This window comes from Oncorhynchus gorbuscha, linkage group LG16, assembly GCF_021184085.1.
Source record: "Oncorhynchus gorbuscha isolate QuinsamMale2020 ecotype Even-year linkage group LG16, OgorEven_v1.0, whole genome shotgun sequence".
In the NCBI taxonomy this organism is placed as follows: domain Eukaryota; kingdom Metazoa; phylum Chordata; class Actinopteri; order Salmoniformes; family Salmonidae; genus Oncorhynchus; species Oncorhynchus gorbuscha.
In genome coordinates, this window is record NC_060188.1 from 66532811 (window position 1) to 66550546 (window position 17736).

At 44.9% G+C, this 17736-nt stretch overlaps 3 protein-coding genes across 10 annotated transcripts in view; 1 reads left to right on the plus strand and 2 right to left on the minus strand.

Moving 5' to 3' along the window:
* Nucleotides 1–1170: 1170 nt before the first annotated feature.
* Nucleotides 1171–6311, minus strand: LOC123999628 (pigment epithelium-derived factor-like). 4 transcript variants are annotated; one of them, XM_046305565.1, is made up of 9 exons: nucleotides 6061–6311; nucleotides 5905–5958; nucleotides 3692–3755; nucleotides 3196–3385; nucleotides 2936–3094; nucleotides 2619–2822; nucleotides 2392–2531; nucleotides 2052–2262; nucleotides 1171–1962 (listed from the first exon to the last, which is right to left on the minus strand). In XM_046305565.1, exons 1-9 carry the CDS (start codon nucleotides 6294–6296, stop codon nucleotides 1712–1714), a joined length of 1509 nt encoding a protein of 502 aa, XP_046161521.1. In that variant the 5' UTR covers nucleotides 6297–6311; the 3' UTR covers nucleotides 1171–1711. The 4 variants fall into 4 exon arrangements, with proteins under 4 accessions (XP_046161521.1, XP_046161520.1, XP_046161523.1 ...); XM_046305564.1 differs by having other exon boundaries at nucleotides 3692–3767; XM_046305567.1 differs by lacking the exon at nucleotides 5905–5958.
* Nucleotides 6312–6786: 475 nt separating this feature from the next.
* Nucleotides 6787–11436, minus strand: LOC124000485 (alpha-2-antiplasmin-like). 5 transcript variants are annotated; one of them, XM_046306868.1, is made up of 8 exons: nucleotides 11287–11436; nucleotides 9849–9920; nucleotides 9526–9724; nucleotides 9266–9409; nucleotides 8917–9075; nucleotides 8666–8808; nucleotides 8265–8469; nucleotides 6787–7671 (listed from the first exon to the last, which is right to left on the minus strand). In XM_046306868.1, exons 2-8 carry the CDS (start codon nucleotides 9903–9905, stop codon nucleotides 7295–7297), a joined length of 1284 nt encoding a protein of 427 aa, XP_046162824.1. In that variant the 5' UTR covers nucleotides 9906–9920; nucleotides 11287–11436; the 3' UTR covers nucleotides 6787–7294. The 5 variants fall into 5 exon arrangements, with proteins under 5 accessions (XP_046162824.1, XP_046162819.1, XP_046162822.1 ...); XM_046306863.1 differs by having other exon boundaries at nucleotides 8917–9105; XM_046306866.1 differs by lacking the exon at nucleotides 11287–11436 and adding an exon at nucleotides 10357–10761 and having other exon boundaries at nucleotides 8917–9105.
* A 2003-nt stretch (nucleotides 11437–13439) lies between these two features.
* Nucleotides 13440–17736, plus strand: part of LOC123999792 (solute carrier family 13 member 5-like) — a 34371-nt gene continuing 30074 nt past the window's right edge. The window contains exons 1-2 of the mRNA XM_046305814.1: nucleotides 13440–13724; nucleotides 17130–17258. Coding sequence (XP_046161770.1) covers nucleotides 13596–13724; nucleotides 17130–17258 — 258 coding nt within the window. The 5' untranslated portion in view covers nucleotides 13440–13595. The remainder of the gene's footprint in view (nucleotides 13725–17129; nucleotides 17259–17736) is intronic.

The following is a 17736-nucleotide window of genomic DNA, read 5'->3' on the forward strand; positions in this document are numbered from 1 at the left end:
AACAGCAACCTCCTATCCATGATTGTCTGAGATAATGAGTGGGCTGGACATGCCGAGAGAGGCGTTCGGATTGGTTTGCCATATAGCTCGCTTCTGTCTATTTGAGTTGGTCAGTATGTGTAGGTAATCCTGTCTAACATGGCTTTTTTTATGTATCACGTAGTACAGGTATTCCCAAACTGGGGTACGCGCAATGCCGTCAGGGGTATGCCAAATAAAAATTAATCTCTTCACATTTTCAAACAATACATTTATAATGTCAGATGGGGCTATACATTTGGGTGAGTTTTATTCCCGCGCCTAAATCACCTCGTTTCACTGCCAAAAATAAAATTAAGCCATCTAGGTGTTCAGCGAAATAACAACACAATGTCAAATACAGGTACCCTAGTCAAATAATTAACATCCAATCACATTAACCGTTACTCTATCGCGGGAATTCCACTAACGGTCCATAAGTAGCCAAACATAGCTGCTGCCATTTTTGGTATCTGTACTGATGGTGCAAAAGCCATGACAGGGAGACATAGTGGAGTGGTAACGCGCTTGCAAGCAGTTGCTCCCGACGTCACTTGGGTACACTGCAGTATCCACCGAGAGCCTCTTGCTGCCAAGGGAATACCTGACAGCTGTTTTTTTCTAATCTGAATGATTTGAATCTAGGATTTCAGGGACTCTCCGCAACTATATTCAATGTGCGGGACAAAATTGGGGCTATGATTAAAAAGTTGGAGCTCTTCTGTCTGCAATAAGAAGGACAACACACAGGTCTTTCCATCATTGTATGATTTGTGTGCAAAAGAACTCAAGCTTGGGACAATGTCAAAGGTGATATGTGAGCTGTTCTCTCATTTCTGACTGGAAGTAGTTCGCTTGGGTGCTTGACTGTTGTCGTCGTTGTTAGGACAGAACGCTCGGCTAAAGCTTAAGAGTGTGTGAATGATGCTGAATGGGTGTAGACAATGAGCAGCTCTCCAGTATGTACCAAAACATTCAAAGGCCATTTTCTCAAAAGTGAGGTTCAGTTAATCAACTTTCAAAGCAGAATTACTTTCCCATTGTTCCTCAAATGCAGTGTATGAAATACAATTTTGTAGCTCTGTGTCTCTGCTTTTATCCAATGTAAAAACACAATTTCAAATTATGCAACATAAGACCGAATCAAGGAGGTTGGTCACATATGTTTGTGTTCGTCCTTTAATTTTGTTTACCAGCACAATAGCTAAAGAAAGAACATCCAAGAGTCCAATTTCTTTCCAAAATAACCCTTTACTGGAAGCAGCTATTGTATGTCAACTGGTTAAAGTTATACAACTCCCTCTATGGAGTCAGACAGACAAACAGAAAGACTTAACTGCAATGTTTATTTATTGCATCGCAATTGACAATATTATGAAGAGTATTTTTGGGGGTTAAAGTATGTGCCTTTTTTAAACATTATGAGAGGTGTACTTTTCAATCACAAATTATTTTCCCTGAAAACAACTTGAGACTATCAGTTGTGAGTGTTCAGACTTTTGGTCTGAACTTGTAGTCTGAATGGTATGCAGGGTTTTCATACATGATTAAGAAACTGTATTATATGATCAATGGGTAAATCTAGCTGCTTATCCATCCTCTCATATTGTGCATTTATGACACAAAGAAGCTTAAGCTTAACGATGGCTGATACCCTCCTAGGACCTGCTTAGAATGCAGTGTGTGTCTGTGTTTATATCCTCAGATTGCGTGGGTTAACCACCTTGCCAATAAAGAGCAGTGCCCCCGAGGCCTCATCCCTCACCAGGAACAGGAAGGGATGGTCCACGCAGTACGAAAGGGGTGTGGAGGCGGGGTGGGAGCTGGCATACCGGGTGCCTTCTGGGGCCATCTCCATGACAACCTTATGATTGAGGCTGCTGAGTTTCGCCGCCTGAGACGTGATCTTGGTCAGGTCCGTGTCTGCCAGAAATTCGTCGAGACCTGGAGAAAGAGGATATGAGAGATGTGAAGGCAGAAGAGCAAAATGAAGACCGAGAGGAAGAGAGAAGGAGGGAGGAGAAGAAACTCACCCAGGTCAGTGAGCAGTGGCAGGAGGTCAGTAGAGTAGCTGAATTTTAGGACAGGCAGTGTGAGGGCCGTCTGCACGGGGTGAAGGGTCATGGAGAGGTCCTGAACAAACTCAGCTGTCAGGCTCTCCTCCACCAAGGTCATGTTCTGAGTGACATCATCAGGAAGGAACACAAACATGCTGACGTCATCCTGCATCTGGATCTGAGCAATCTGGAGAGAAAGGGAGAGGGAGTGTGGGGGGGGGGTCATCAATAAATGTTTTCCCTGAGGCAAACTTGATAACTGGCTAGTTAAGAAAGTAATGACCACTGGAGAAAGCATAACTGCATCTGTACTCACTGTACAGCCCAGGTCTGGGTCTACACCCATCTTCACTGGGTAATTGTCCTGCTGCATCATGGAAATGCGGGCAGGAGCCTCTCCAACAAGCTGGAAGTCCTCCATCACTCCACTCTTGCTGAACCGAGTCATCCACTTCACTACACACACACAAGCAGCATCCCATAAACAAATGCACACTTTGGGGAGAAGGGTAGAGAATTGGACTGCAGACAGACTGTCCTTACCTTTGAAGTAGGCGGCGCCCAGAGGAACCACACCAGAGTTCCGTCCCAGGGCCTTGGACATGAAGCGGTCGACCTTGCCGCCCGTCTGCTGTTTGACCCAATCATTGATCTCATTCACATCTTTAGCCCCGCCCATCAGAGTCTTGGGCCGCACCCCATACTGCTTCTCCACCACGCCTAAGTATTCCTGCTTCAGACGCAATCCTAGAGAGATACACACAGGTCAACAAACATACACACAATCAAAACACACACAGACTGATCAAAATGATCTGAGACACATGCTTACACACACACACACACACACACACACTCACTGCGGGCCAGGTAGACACGTGCAGCGATGCTGAGGCCTTTGCCAGGTGCTCTGAGTGATGCAAGTAGGTCTCTGAATGTGTCATGGAGCTGAGGGTCCTGCAGGGTGTGATACCTCAGAGCTCTGTGTAACCACCTCTCTGAACGATCCGGAGATGCTCCTGAGAGAGAGAGATCAATATGTAATTACAAATTTGCCAATTAAATACCAGATAAATAGCAGACAGTGATATAAAGTATAACAGTGCTGAGGCTTACTAACCCATGGATAGCTGAGTGAGCACTGCAGAGATGCTGATGGGGGCCAGGAACACGTTAGTCTTTGGGTTGCGACCCGCCAAGGCCCGGAACAGGTTGTAGCCGAAGTCAGAGGTGGCAGCGGCCATCTTTGCTCTGGGCGTGGTAAAGAGCTCCACAGCTTCCTCTTCCCCTCCCGCCTCCTCTGTCTCCAACTGCATGGGATCGGTCAATCAAAAGACACAGGAAGAGAGAGAGGAGGGTTATTGACATGGCTTGTTCATGGAGAATGAGAAAAATAAGGAGATAGAGAAGTGATGTGACAAAGAGTGATGCTGTTCGGAATTGGCAAGCCAGAATGAAAATGGAGGGACGTAGAGATGGAGAGACTGTGGTGAATCTACTAGTGGAAGATGAGAGATGAAGTGTAGAATAGGAAAACCAAAGGGACAGAGTGAATAAAAGACCTGAGAGCATAAAAAAGAATTGAGAGTGAAAACAGCGATGTGGAGTGGTCTCACCAACTGAGCATAAGAGAGGGAGAGGAGGAACCCCAAACACAGCAACAGGGTCGTCCGCATCATCCTGCAACACAAACTCAATTACACACACATTATTATTCAAACATACACTCTCTCAATCGAGAATGCTTTTTAGTCCAGGGCCTAGGCTTAATCTGTGTCAGGGAAACTGGCCCATGGTGTGCGAGTCAGATTTTTGACTGTGAGTGTGATTGGCTGCAGGGCTCCTGTGGGAGAACGTAGTTTTAACTTGTGATAAATCCTGTCAGCATCTCTTCTTTTCTTGCTCTCACTAGGCGGTGATGTTTACATGTTTGTGTGTTCAAACTGAACTCCATTTCTTCCTCTTACTGAGCAGAGACTAAAACCATACCCAAACCGTCTGTGCGTGCAATCATGCGAAAATTGATTTTGTCCCCCTACACCAAACGTGATCACGACACACAGGTTGAAATATCAAAACAAACTCTGAACCAATTATATTAATTTGGGGACAGGTCGAAAAGCATTAAACATTTATGGCAATTTAGCTAGCTAGCTTGCAGTTGCTAGCTAATTTGTCCTGGGTTGTTATTTTACCTGAAATGCACAAGGTTCACTACTCCGACAATTAATCTTCACAGAAAACGGTCAACCGAATCGTTTCTAGTCAACTCTCCTTCTTCCAGGCCTTTTCTTCTTTGGACTTTATACGGCATCTAATTACCACAACTGACCATCTGACCTCAGTTCATCTTTCAATCACCCACGTGGGTATAACCAATGAGATGGCATGTGGGTATATGCTTCTAAAAGACAATGAGGAAATGTGAGGCAGGACTTGCAACTTCTATTTTAGCGCTTGCCAACGCAGACGCTCGTTGGTGCGTGCGAGCATTGTGGGTGCAATGATCGAATAACATGTGTGTACATTTATTTTGCCACGCTTGCGCATGCGACGGGTCCGGTTTGGGTAGCGTGTAAACCATGTAATATATCCCAAACTTCTGGCTCTCCACACACACAGTGTAGCTAACGCACAACACAAGCAGAGGCAGACTGTTCACACCGGTTTACTAGCTAGTCACACTAACACAGCTAGTAATGTTAATGAGCTTTGTGGGTTGAATAGGGTCATACAGAGTCCAGAGAGGTGAGCAGACTCATTGACACAGACAGAGAAGTGACAAAGTGAAAGGTCACAGGAGATTATGGAGAGTTTGAGGAGGATGATTTTTCAGACCACACACAAACACAGAATAGTAGTATAACTCTGCCAGTTCTCATTCCCAACACCCCCGCTCATTCTTTCCTTCTCCCTCTCACATTCTCTTTTAACCACACACACATACTCTCTTGTTCCCCCAGCACATCTGGTTGTCATTGAGCTTCTCCTGGTTTCCCTGATGAAAAGAAACATCCATCACTGAACCTCAGACCACACACACTTCTCTCAATTCCTTTCTTCTTCTCCGCCCCCTCTCTGCAGGTCTGATGGTTAACCCAGGCACTCCATCTCTTTCCAACCCAAAGAAGCCAGCCAAACCCACAGAGAGACCACCTCTCTGTACTGAGGCAATCACAAACATGGTAAATTACCAATGTTTGGCTAATGGTACTATAGGTCATCTTGGGTTTTTTGGTGTGTGGGGGGGGGGGGGGGGGGCACAAAAGTTTTGTTTGGACACCAAACCACTGCTCTCCTACACGCTCACACATCTATTGACTCCCATACTTTCAGGCCACGAACAATGAATCTCCTGCCATGAGAATGTCTATCCTGCAGGTCCTGAGGTACGGACCACTATGTGCACAGTGTTCTTCAATTGCTCTATACACATCACCTTGCATATGGAGTCTAGACATGTCTTTAGTATTTTCTCTATTAGATAGGTTTGCAGTTGATTCAAACCATCTTGAGTGTTTACTGTGATATAGAACTGACTAAAAACAGGGACAATTAAACAAGTTGTTTGGGCTCTGGGAAAGGTTAGTCTTGGCGTGTTTCCCTTGGTGCCCTGCTCAGCAGCTTGAATGGAAATTCTGAACCAGTGCAAAGTAGCCTACTGGAAAAGAAAAGGGACCAGTGGACCAAATCCACCATAACATTGTGCACTTGTAAATCAAAAGCATGGATTATTCACTCCCGATATGGAGATTAAGGTATCATAAAATGAAGGCTTCAAAACACCATAAAGCCTGATTAAAAAGCATTACAAAAAAGTCCTGCTTACTTAAGTGTTATTAGATCTACTCCGTTCTGTAAATGTTGTTGCACAGGAGTTTGACTGGAGAAAAGAAAATACCGTTAAGGTTTAGTGCCAGAGTCTTTCATTCCGTGCAATCGACCTTGATAAAACATCCCATATTAATGCGTAAAGGCGACTAACCTTTCAGCGCGAATATGGGCCACGTCGCCCGCCCGTGTGTCTTCAGCAGCGGTCTCTCGCGTAGAGTGCTGAATATAGCGGGGCGATGCACACAGCGGTGTATGAGGGCGGTGGAGCCAACTTTCCCCCGCCCTGCTCTGACGTAGGCAGAGGATATAGCCGGTTGGGTTTAGCAAGAAGCAGGATGGCTGTTTTGAGCGAAAGGCACATTCATGGTCCCTTCTCTCCCCTGACATTACAGTATGTCAAATTTCACGTGCAAGAAAATTACCTAAAACGTGAATTATTTTTTAATCGCAAGAATGTGCTGGAGAAGAGAGTTAATTCTGCAATATGTAACTTTTTGGGCGACCCAATCAAAATCAGACCTTAGTTATAGATCTGTCACTCATTGAAAGCAAGTCTAAAATGCGGGAGATGCATTTTATTCCTATGCTTCTAGTTCATGTGTCTTTTACTTTTGTACACCAGCGCCAAACTACTGATATCAGTATTTTTAGTTCCAGAAAATGTATCACTGGTTTAGATGGTACAATGATTCTGCACTATACTTGCTTGTTTTGTCAAACTGAAATTAAGCAAACTATTAGAATTTTAGCAACCAGGAAATAGCCATTCCTGATGAAATAAATTGGGGTATAAGGCTTAGCATAAGCCCATTTAAAATAAAATAATCAGTTCTTATACCAAAACTCCTGTAACATGATCACATCCACTACTAAGACATTGACTTCATCCCTTTTCTTTAATCAATACCAGAGGTGGGAATAATCAGAACAAAGCACAAATAGTGTAAGACAGTGCACAACCAAGTGTAAAAATGGCAACAAATTTGAGTGTTCATCCACACAATATTATGGGACAGGTCCATGGTCTCTCCTCAATCCAGGGGCATACAGTGGGGAGGGACTGTGAGAAGTCAGGTGTCTAGGCATAGGAACTGGGGTTGATTTTGGTCTGAGAACTGTGCCAATGGATTGGGATTTGCTATATGAGGGCTAGGATCCATATGTGACCGGCTGGTTGGGCTGTATTGTTCAGGACAGAAAAGTGAGAACTTGATGCCCAGCCTGCCCCAACCAAAGTTGGTTTAGGAAGGAACGGTATGAGAGGGGTTGGCACAGGATCTTTGCCCTGCCACTCGGTTGTTGGAGTTCCCCCTCCACTTCATTCAGGGGGTGCCGATGCACCTCCCTCCAGCAGCGGCGCCACACTGTATTCTCATTATGGCTGGTCAAAGTACATTGTTGCTGCTATGGGGACCGTCACTCTGTACATTGTTACTATTAGTGCTGTCACTTTGGGTATTGTTGCCATGGGGATCATTACCGAGTTGACTGTCGATGTGCATTGGGCTGGTGTCAGGGGCAGGGTTAGTGACAGTGCCCAGGAAGAGGGGAGCAAGGGAGGTGTGGTCTACCAGGGCGAACAGAAAGGGGGAGTTTACAAAGAAGATGGGAACGGAGCGCATTATGGTAACAGAGGTGGCTGCAGATGCGTCGGCCCCTTCCTCACTGAGCTCTACCCCGCAAGCGTGACGCACACTGGACACCTGCAGAGGAACCGCCGATATACCGGACAGATCAGGACCAGAGAACAGAGATCCCAAACCTGAGAGAGAAGAGATTTTGATTGAGCATTCATCCGTTCTACAATTTTCACTGTTGTAAAACACCCGTTTCTAGCTCACCCGACTCATGGAATAGTTTTAGACCTGAGAGGAAAAAAACTCGTGGCCAAAACTATTGACCTTTCTCTGCTAGTCTAAACAGACTGGATGCCTCCCACAAATTACCAATGTTCCAGATTTCACAACAGAACTAAGACAAATGTCAGTTTGGCAGATAGGAAAGAGTGGAGTTGGCTGCCGGAAAATCCATCCAGAGCCCTGCCTCAAACATTTCCGGCAGTTAGCTAGGAACTTGCAGAGAATCAACTGAGTAGTTTGCATGCGCCATGACATTGGCGTTACAAGCTAACAACCACTGCCCGGCTGTGGCAAAAATAACCGCATTGTGTGTACACCTCATGTTTGAGGGGATTATTAATTTAGTTTTTGCCCCACCTACCCAAACTTGTGATTTGTTGGGAGTGTCAGGTCTGAATAGCACCCTCTCCAAATTGGCCAAGAAAATCCAACATGACTCCCAGACCTAGTGCGATGGTCCTAGGTCTGGAATTTCTTACACTACGTCTATGCTCACCCATGCTGGACAGCGCCTCCTGTAGCTCTTGACGGTACTGCAGGGTGAACTTTGGCAGTTGGACCTGCATGGTGCTCTCCTGAGGTAGACGCCTATACAGGTCCGAGATGTTTAGCTTGGCCACCAGCGATGACACATTTCCTCTTCCTGGCAACGGCATCACTACTAGGAAGCTGGTGTTTCCCTTAAACGGAAAACGTGCAACCTGCAAACAGAAGGGGGGTGGGAGATAGATTTTAGAATGGGATAATGCACAAACTGCACTGTAAATATTAAGAGAAAGGTGGAAAAGGACAGTATTTATTATCAACGTTTCAGGATCAAAACCAATCTCCAGTAGGAGGATGTCAAAATATAGAAATTTAAGACAGCAAAAGTGCAGAACAGCCAGCCCAACTCACCTGAGCTCCAAGCTCCCCATCTTCTAACAGGCTCAGTGGGTACTTGGCTGAGCGCATCATTTCCACATGGACAAAGTTGTTGTTGTCCAGGTAGAATTCCCCTTTCTGTGTGAGCTGAGGGTCGAAGCGAGCCTCCCACTCACCTACCAGAGACAACAGGAGAACAAGCCACAGTTGTAAAGGGTAGACACTTCTGTATGGTGTACAGTTCCCAAACCTTTATTTTAAAGACAAGGAGTGAAAAGTCATACCTTTGAAATGCACAGCATTGATAAGCATAAGCACCATGTCGTGCGGAATACTGGGCAGGAAATTCGTCATGTGACCTTTGGTGGCCTCCTCCACCCATCGGTTGACCTCCTCCACTGAGATCAGGGGGGCAGGCTCTGATCTGTACCTACGCAGGGATTCTTCAACAAAGGACTGGTACACCTCAAACTCTGAGAGAGAGGTGAACACAACATATACCAAGTGTCAAAATGGTAAGACCTTTACAGCAGTTACAATCGATGTGCTTTATAATTATGTTAGTAGATTGCCATTTTCTGGCACAGAGCTGCAGCGCTGACATCTACTCATCCTGGAAGCACACACACACACCTGGGCGCAGGTACATGCGTGTGGCCACCTGTAGGGAAGTGTTGGTGAGGTGTTGGAGCAGGCTGCCCAGGGTGTGATGGTAGCAGGGTACAGTGTGGGCATGTAGAGAACTGAGCAGCAACTTCTGGGTCTCGTTGTGAGCTCCTGATAGGGGCAACGACCATGTTGAGCACATTAAGTCTTGGCGATAAAAGCTAACACGCACATACAATCTCAGCTATACACTCTTCACATTATACATGAGCTCTCACACGCCTCACCCAGTGAGAGCTGTGCTAGTGCGAGGGCCACACTTAAGGGTGATATGATGACATTGGGCTGCTCCGGCCCTGCCTGCAGGCTGTCCAGTAGTTGCCGGCCCAGTCTCTCTATAGCACCTCCTACTGACCGCCAGGCCTCCTGTCTGAACACCTGCTCTCCACAGGAGTGGTCCTCAGGAGCTACCATACCAGTTTCATCCTAAAAGAGCAAGAGAGAGGCTAGGGGTTAGACTAGAGACCAGAGTAGAGTTAGGGTGCTAAAAGGTTAGATATTTAAGAAAGGTTGATGTGTTTCAGGGTAGGGTTACAGTTGGCCCCCTTACAGTTAGTCCCTGCTGACAGAGGCAGAGCAGCAAGAGCACAGCCAGATACAGCACCATATCCCAACAGATAGCCTGCAAAACAGAAAAAACCTGTACAATAATGTAAGGTTACAGGTTCAAGGCCCATTTAGGGGAAAGTCTGGGGCAGATGTAAAAAAATAAGGTTAAATTTGCTTGTATAGAAATAGATAAGTACGCATACAAAATACAGCATGGATACCCAAAGGTTTTATTGGGTCTCAGTTCCTTTCTAAAGTGCAACAGTGCCTTCACATGACTAGATTGACCAAGTTAAGTTACACAGTGACCAAAAACAGTGACAACCAATACTTCCCTTAATAAGGGAGGACACTGCTTGGATCCAAAACCAACAAAGCCTTTCCCAACACAAATCAACTGGAAACAACCTTCCAGAACAATGACCACACCCCAAACATTTCTTCCCAGAAAGCATGAACATGTTCACAAAGATGGTTGCTCACAGAATTAACACTTGCCATCACACCACCTTTCCAAACAATGACTGTTCCAGTACGAAGCTCTAACATGGAAATGACTCTAAGGTGCTTTTATACATTTACATGTTCAACACCAATTATAGTCCCCTGGGAAACATGGACCGAAACGATGGTTCCTACCCTGTCACAGTAACTTTGATATTTAAGATTCAATAACAGTGATTATCAATGCATAGCAATTGTTGAACCACTCACTTTTACAGAGCAATAACAAAGTACCTATTGCTGCTGGACATGGGACCACTGATTGGCTGAGAGGAAAAGAGAGCCAATCAAAAGCAGGATTGCTTGGCTAGTGGTCAGTGTGGCGCAGCATAAGCCTGGTTCTACAGTGCAGAGATGGGTGGTGTTTTGCTCTGGGACCACAAGTGTTTGTCAGAGGGCCAAAGGTTTCTGTTTTACTTCTAAAGTCCACAAACAGCAAACACTGGCCTCACTACTGCAACGGTATCATATATATATATATATATATATATATATATATATATATATATATACAATTTGATGCAATTTGTATCTATATCTATATATCTATATATATTATATATGTAAATATATATAGATATAGATAAAAAAAATATATATATATATATATGACTCTGCATAGAATCATTAGCGTTCATAGACATAATACAAATAGTGGTAGTGGGGATATTTATTGATTGGTGATTTTACTGTACATTTACATTTACAACGGGCTCTGTAGTCTTATTTACAAAAAACAGTTTGTGCTATTATTATATCACTAGTAAACGAATAGCTACAGCCATACATCTAAATCATGGTCCAAATAGCTTTAAATAAAAAGCACTTACTACAGTAGAATTATATGGTTTCATGCACTGTGCCAAAAAAGACTCCCCAACACCACAATCCCTTCCAAGCCTCTATCAAAGTGAATCGAGATGGTAAAAACTTACCCAGCCGATGTTTGGTCAGGGGATAGGTAATATAGGCAAAAAGGATTAGGATATAGACAGACAGAGAGACAGACAGACAGACAGGCACGGTGAGTGTTCCCTTAGCTGGATCCTGTAGTGCACAGTATTCTACATTGTCAGCCCCCTCATTGGCCAGTTAATGTTCAACCCTGCATTGATTCAGCAGAGCGACTACTCTACCAGAAAATGTGACCCACAGGTCCAACCTGTCTTTATTAGAGCTTTGGCTCCACAACCCGGACAGATAGCACTGAGCAGCATCATTCCTTCTCTCTTTCCTTCCTTCCCTCATTTCACAGACATATCACTGATCTGAAACATTTAGCAGGTGCAATTCATGTACAAGTTCCCAGTAGCACAATATTTTCACCTTTCTGCTCTCATCAGATCAGTGGTATCCCTGAGAGAGGAGGACAGATGCCTTTTGAAATGTCCAAATAAGGGGGACCCTTACAATGAGAATCTTAATATCTACCAGACTAGTAAGGATGTCTATGGCAGCTTTTACACAGGCAGCACAATGCTGATCTTATTGTCAGGAATAGTTTTTTTGACCAATCAGATCAGCTCCAAATAAGATCAAATGTCCAAAGATCTATCTGATGTCAAAAGACCAATTAGTGGGGGAAATATCAGAATTGGGCTGCCTGTGTAAACACAGCCTAAATGTCTCTATTTATCGCAGAGAAAGATGCGGGGTGTAGTTTGGATTGTGACATTACTCTCTCTGACCTACAAACACATTTTCCTAGAAAGAGTTTGGAAACCCTCACAGATAGCTCTACGATAGTGGCAAATGTCAAATATCCGCCTACTGAAGTGTCTGTGACCATGAGAGTTGATATGTTCCAATATTATTAATACATGCATGGACTTCATTTACAACACTGTGTCTCCCTCTATCGGCCCTAATGGAGGAAACCCAACATAAGCACTGTAGAATGTTTCTATATGAATCAGAGTTGCTATTACACCATTTTGGGCCTAATCCTTATCCTCTGTCTCTCGCGAGCCCTTTAGGTAAAATAGAGTAAACACAGAGGGTGTCGTTTGGGGAGGGGGTGGGGGATATTGTTTTTCTTGCACAGGCCGCCCCATTCCAGCCCTATGCCCACACAAGACCTTGGCACAACCGTTGCCACCCCACAATGCACCTATGAATCAGGCCATCACCTGCTCAGTCCCCTTGGGGTGGTTTGGGGTGACTGTCTGTTTACTGCCTTCCATTAGGGTAGTATAAAGGACACCACCTCACAGCCCCCACATGTTAACTCACAAGCCAATTGATTATGTTATGTATACAGGCAGGAATCTGTCAGCATAACTGATTTAGCTACAAATAGCTGACTGCAGAGAATAAGTAGCCTTCTGCTCATTGAAATCCTGGCCCTGAAATGCGGGAAAGGAGCTTTTCACTGATTGGATTACACTGACAATGAAGAAGATGATTGGCCATATTGTATGAAGGATGATCTGCAAGGGTTTTCCATGTTCAAATAAAATTGAAGAAAATTATCTCTGTTTCAACTCTAATTTCTCAGACCATGTTGGCTATTTCAAGTGACATATCATGATAAGGACTGAGTGTATGTACAAAAATGGCCAAAGGGTGGCAGTGTAGGATCTGAAGTCAAATAATGTGTGTGTGTGTGTGTGTGTGTGTGTGTGTGTGTGTGTGTGTGTGTGTGTGTGTGTGTGTGTGTGTGTGTGTGTGTGTGTGTGTGTGTGTGTGTGTGTGTGTGTGTGTGTGTGTGTGTGTGTGTGTGTGTGTGTGTGTGTGTGTGTGTGTGTGTGTGTGTGTGTGTGTGTGTGTGTGTGTGTGTGTGTGTGTTCTGTTCTGTTTTGTTTAACTATCCTTGAATGAGTAGGTGTGTCTATCTATCTATCTATCTATCTATCTATCTGTCTCCTCCCCCTTATGTCTCTCTCAGAATACAGTACATTCTAGTTTCAGAGAGCCGTGTTTATTTTCCTATTTTTTCTAAGTTAATGTTTAAGTATAAATGCTACTCAACATTTTTTCTCTCTCTAGCTCTCACACACACTAACTCACACACGCACAAGAATGCCACTCAAAAGTGTTGCCACCCCTTTGTACACACACACACATGCACACAGAGAGAGAGAGAGAGTAAAATAAAAAAGAGAGAGAGAGTAGAGAGAGAGACAGAGAGATGTCATGTGCAGTTGTGTCCCAACTGTAAAGCCGGAGGTATCTGGAGGTATCTGAGCTCTCCCTCATCATTTTTGCTTTCTTCCCTGGGATGGGACGCATGCAACTCTAATTTATGTCAGTATTCTCTGATCGAGCGAAGATGGTGTCTTCGCTCCAGATTATGTGGATGTTCAAGGATGGGGTGATTCTGTTCTGTACACCGTTCCTGCTCCTCCCGCTGCCTCTACTGATCGGAACCACGGTATGCACCAAATTTCTGGAACAGACATATTCCAGGGGTCCCTATCTCCTCTTGACCCCATCTAGGCCTAGTCTTTCTGATTTCTGCACCAAGAGTACGCTATCTGTATCATGATTTAATATATTTTAGTAAGAGCCTACTAGTATTCTATCGTCTTGTTAGATATTTCATGAATTGTTCATTTGTACACCTGACACATGCTGATTTTGACTTAAACATTTATTCCTTTAGACCTCCGCCACGCACGCACAGACACACAAACACGCACGCATGCACAGACACACAAACACGCACGCATGCACAGACACACAAACACGCACGCACGCACAGACACACAAACACGCACGCATGCACAGACACACAAACACGCACGCATGCACAGACACACAAACACGCACGCATGCACAGACACACAAACACGCATGCACAGACACACAAACACGCACGCACAGACACACAAACACGCATGCACAGACACACAAACACGCATGCACAGACACACAAACACGCATGCACAGACACACAAACATACATGCACAGACACACAAACACGCATGCACAGACACACAAACACGCATGCACAGACACACAAACACACATGCACAGACACACAAACACGCATGCACAGACACACAAACACACACGCATGCACAGACACACAAACACACACGCATGCACAGACACACAAACACACACGCATGCACAGACACACAAACACGCATGCATGCACAGACACACAAACACACACGCATGCACAGACACACAAACACGCACGCATGCACAGACACACAAACACGCACGCATGCACAGACACACAAACACGCACGCATGCACAGACACACAAACACGCATGCATGCACAGACACACAAACACGCATGCACAGACACACAAACACGCACACATGCACAGACACACAAACACGCACGCATGCACAGACACACAAACACGCACGCATGCACAGACACACAAACACGCACGCATGCACAGACACACAAACACGCACGCATGCACAGACACACAAACACGCACGCATGCACAGACACACAAACACGCACGCATGCACAGACACACAAACACGCACGCATGCACAGACACACAAACACGCACGCATGCACAGACACACAAACACGCACGCATGCACAGACACACAAACACGCACGCATGCACAGACACACAAACACGCACGCATGCACAGACACACAAACACGCACGCATGCACAGACACACAAACACCCTCGCATGCACAGACACACAAACACGCACGCATGCACAGACACACAAACACGCATGCATGCACAGACACACAAACACGCACGCATGCACAGACACACAAACACGCACGCATGCACAGACACACAAACACGCACGCATGCACAGACACACAAACACACACGCATGCACAGACACACAAACACGCATGCACAGACACACAAACACACACGCATGCACAGACACACAAACACGCATGCACAGACACACAAACACACACGCATGCACAGACACACAAACACGCACGCATGCACAGACACACACACACAGATGTATTATGTTGATTTCTTTTTCAGAAGAGCGCACTTTTTCTGCCAATTCAGAAAATGGAAATTCCTACAAATGTACAGAGGGTAACAGGGTCAGGACCTGGTGTGACAAGGGGGTGACACATTCTTTCAGCTTGCGCCAGGGGTGAACTTAGTGCAGAACTCTCGTGTTGTCTTTAACCATTTCTTGTCCTCTTAAGATAGAACTGCCCCGCTAAGCAGCCTGGTCTCAAAGACTACAAGTAATATAGTAAACGGAAAACCGTGACAACTCAAATTAGTATGATATGTTACATTTGGTTTGGTTACATAAGACAGAAGGTTATAGCCATGGGAAGTAGGGGTGCTGAAGTAATAAGGATTCCAAAACTGTATAATTACTCATGTCTGAACACTGATTGAATTTGCGCAGCACATACACTACCGTTAAAAAGTTTGGGGTCATTTAAATATTTCCTTGTTTTTGAAAGAAAAGCATTTTTTTGTCCATTAAAATAACATCAAATTGATCAGAAATACAGTGTAGACCTTGTTAATGTTGTAAATTACTATTGTAGCTGGAAACGGCAGATTTTTTATGGAATATCTACATAGGCGTGCAGAGGCCCATTATCAGCAACCATCACACCTGTGTTCCAATGGCACGTTGTGTTAGTTAATCCAAGTTTAGCATTTTAAAAGGCTAATTGATCATTAGAAAACCATTTTGCGATGATGTGAGCACAGCTGAAAACTGTTGTGCTCAATAAAGAAGCAATAAAACGGACCTTCTTTAGACTAGTTGAGTATCTGGAGCTTCAGCATTTGTGGGTTTTATTACAGGCTGAAAATGGCCAGGGACAAAGACCTTTCTTCTGAAACTCGTCAGTCTATTCTTGTTCTGAGAAGTCAAGGCTATTCCATGAGAGAAATTACCAGAAAACTGAAGATATCGTACAATGCTGTGTACCACTCCCTTCACAGAACAGGGCAAACTGTCTCTAACCAGAATAGAAAGAGGAGTGGGAGACCCTGGTGCACATCTGAGCAAGATGCCAAGTACATTAGAGTGTCTAGTTTGAGAAACAGATGCCTCACAACTCCTCAACTGGCAGCTTCATTAAATAGTACCCACAATACACCAGTCTCAACATCAACAGTGAAGAGGCGACTCCAGGATGTTGGCCTTCTAGTCAGAGTTCCTCTGTCCAGTGTCTGTTTGTTTTCCCTTCTTAATCTTTTCTTTTTATTGGCCAGTCTGGGATATAGCTTTGTCTTTGCAACTCTGCCTAGAAGGCCAGCATCCCGGAGTCGACCTCTTCACGGTTGACTTTGAGACTGGTGTTTTGCGGGTACTATTTAATGAAGCTGCTAGTTGAGGACTTTCTCAAACTAGACACTCTAATGTACTTGTTCTCTTATTCAGTTGTGCATCGGGGCCGCCCACTCCTGGCGTAGAAACATTTCCTCGTCACACCATAGGGTGTTGAAGTTCAAGTTTACATTACTTGAGCTCGACGAATTCACATCGCAGATCAACGTTTATACAATGGCACCCCCAGACATAGAGAACATTGTGTTCGTGTGCTTCAGTTATTTTGTGTGTGTGTGTGTGTGTGTGTGTGTGTGTGTGTGTGTGTGTGTGTGTGTGTGTGTGTGTGTGTGTGTGTGTGTGTGTGTGTGTGTGTGTGTGTGTGTGTGTGTGTGTGTGTGTGTGTGTGTGTGTGTGTGTGTGTGTGTGTGTGTGTGTGTGTGTGTGTGTGTGTGTGTGTGTGTGTGTGTGTGTGTGTGTGTGTGTGTTTGTGTCCTTTTGAACTCAAGAATATTTGGGTTCTCTGTACTTCTATATGGCTCTAAATAGAGTATTGTAACTGTGTGGGTTTGCAGGAGGCAAGATGTGCCTATGTGATAGCTCTGATGGCAGTGTACTGGTGTACTGAGGTATTGCCACTAGCGGTGACTGCTCTCCTGCCCGCTGTCCTTTTCCCTCTGTTTGGCATCATGGAGTCCAAGCAGGTACGTGCGTAAAGATGTAGGATCTTAATTTGAGCACCCTGCTGCAGGAGAACTTTACTGCGATGCAGGAAATGTAAAACCTGTAGAGTATTTGAGGTTAAAGGCTTTTGAAGTTTGTAATTGCCACTTTAACTTGATTCTTCCTTACCGAAAATGTACACTACATGATCAAAAATATGTGGACAACTGCTCGTCGAACATCTCATTCCAAAATCATGGGCATTAATATGGAGTTGGTCCCAGCTTTGCTGCTATAACAGCCTCCACTCTTCTGGGAAGGCTTTCCACTAGATGTTGAAACATTACTTTGGGGACTTACGTCCATTCAGCCACAAGAGCATTAGTAAGGTTGGGCACTGATGTTGAGTGATTTTGCCTGGCTCGCAGTCGGCAATCCATCCCGAAGGTGTTCGATGGGGTTGAAGTCAGGGCTCTGTGCAGGCCAGTCAAGTTCTTCCACACCGATCTCGCCGAGTGA

What these genes read in the sequence shown, in the direction of transcription:
- LOC123999628 (XM_046305564.1), bottom strand. Translation starts at nt 6,296, where the DNA reads ATGTCAGGGGAGAGAAGGGACCATGAATGTGCCTTTCGCTCAAAACAG. An exon ending in ACGTGTCTACCTGGCCCGCA is followed by an intron (nt 2,823 to 2,935) that starts GTGAGTGTGTGT and finishes GTATCTCTCTAG; the next exon opens with GATTGCGTCTGAAGCAGGAA. An exon ending in GCCACTGCTCACTGACCTGG is followed by an intron (nt 1,963 to 2,051) that starts GTGAGTTTCTTC and finishes CTCTTTCTCCAG; the next exon opens with GTCTCGACGAATTTCTGGCA.
- LOC124000485 (XM_046306863.1), bottom strand. Translation starts at nt 9,905, where the DNA reads ATGGTGCTGTATCTGGCTGTGCTCTTGCTGCTCTGCCTCTGTCAGCAG. An exon ending in ACTAGCACAGCTCTCACTGG is followed by an intron (nt 9,410 to 9,525) that starts GTGAGGCGTGTG and finishes TGCCCCTATCAG; the next exon opens with GAGCTCACAACGAGACCCAG. An exon ending in ACGCATGTACCTGCGCCCAG is followed by an intron (nt 9,106 to 9,265) that starts GTGTGTGTGTGT and finishes CCTCTCTCTCAG; the next exon opens with AGTTTGAGGTGTACCAGTCC.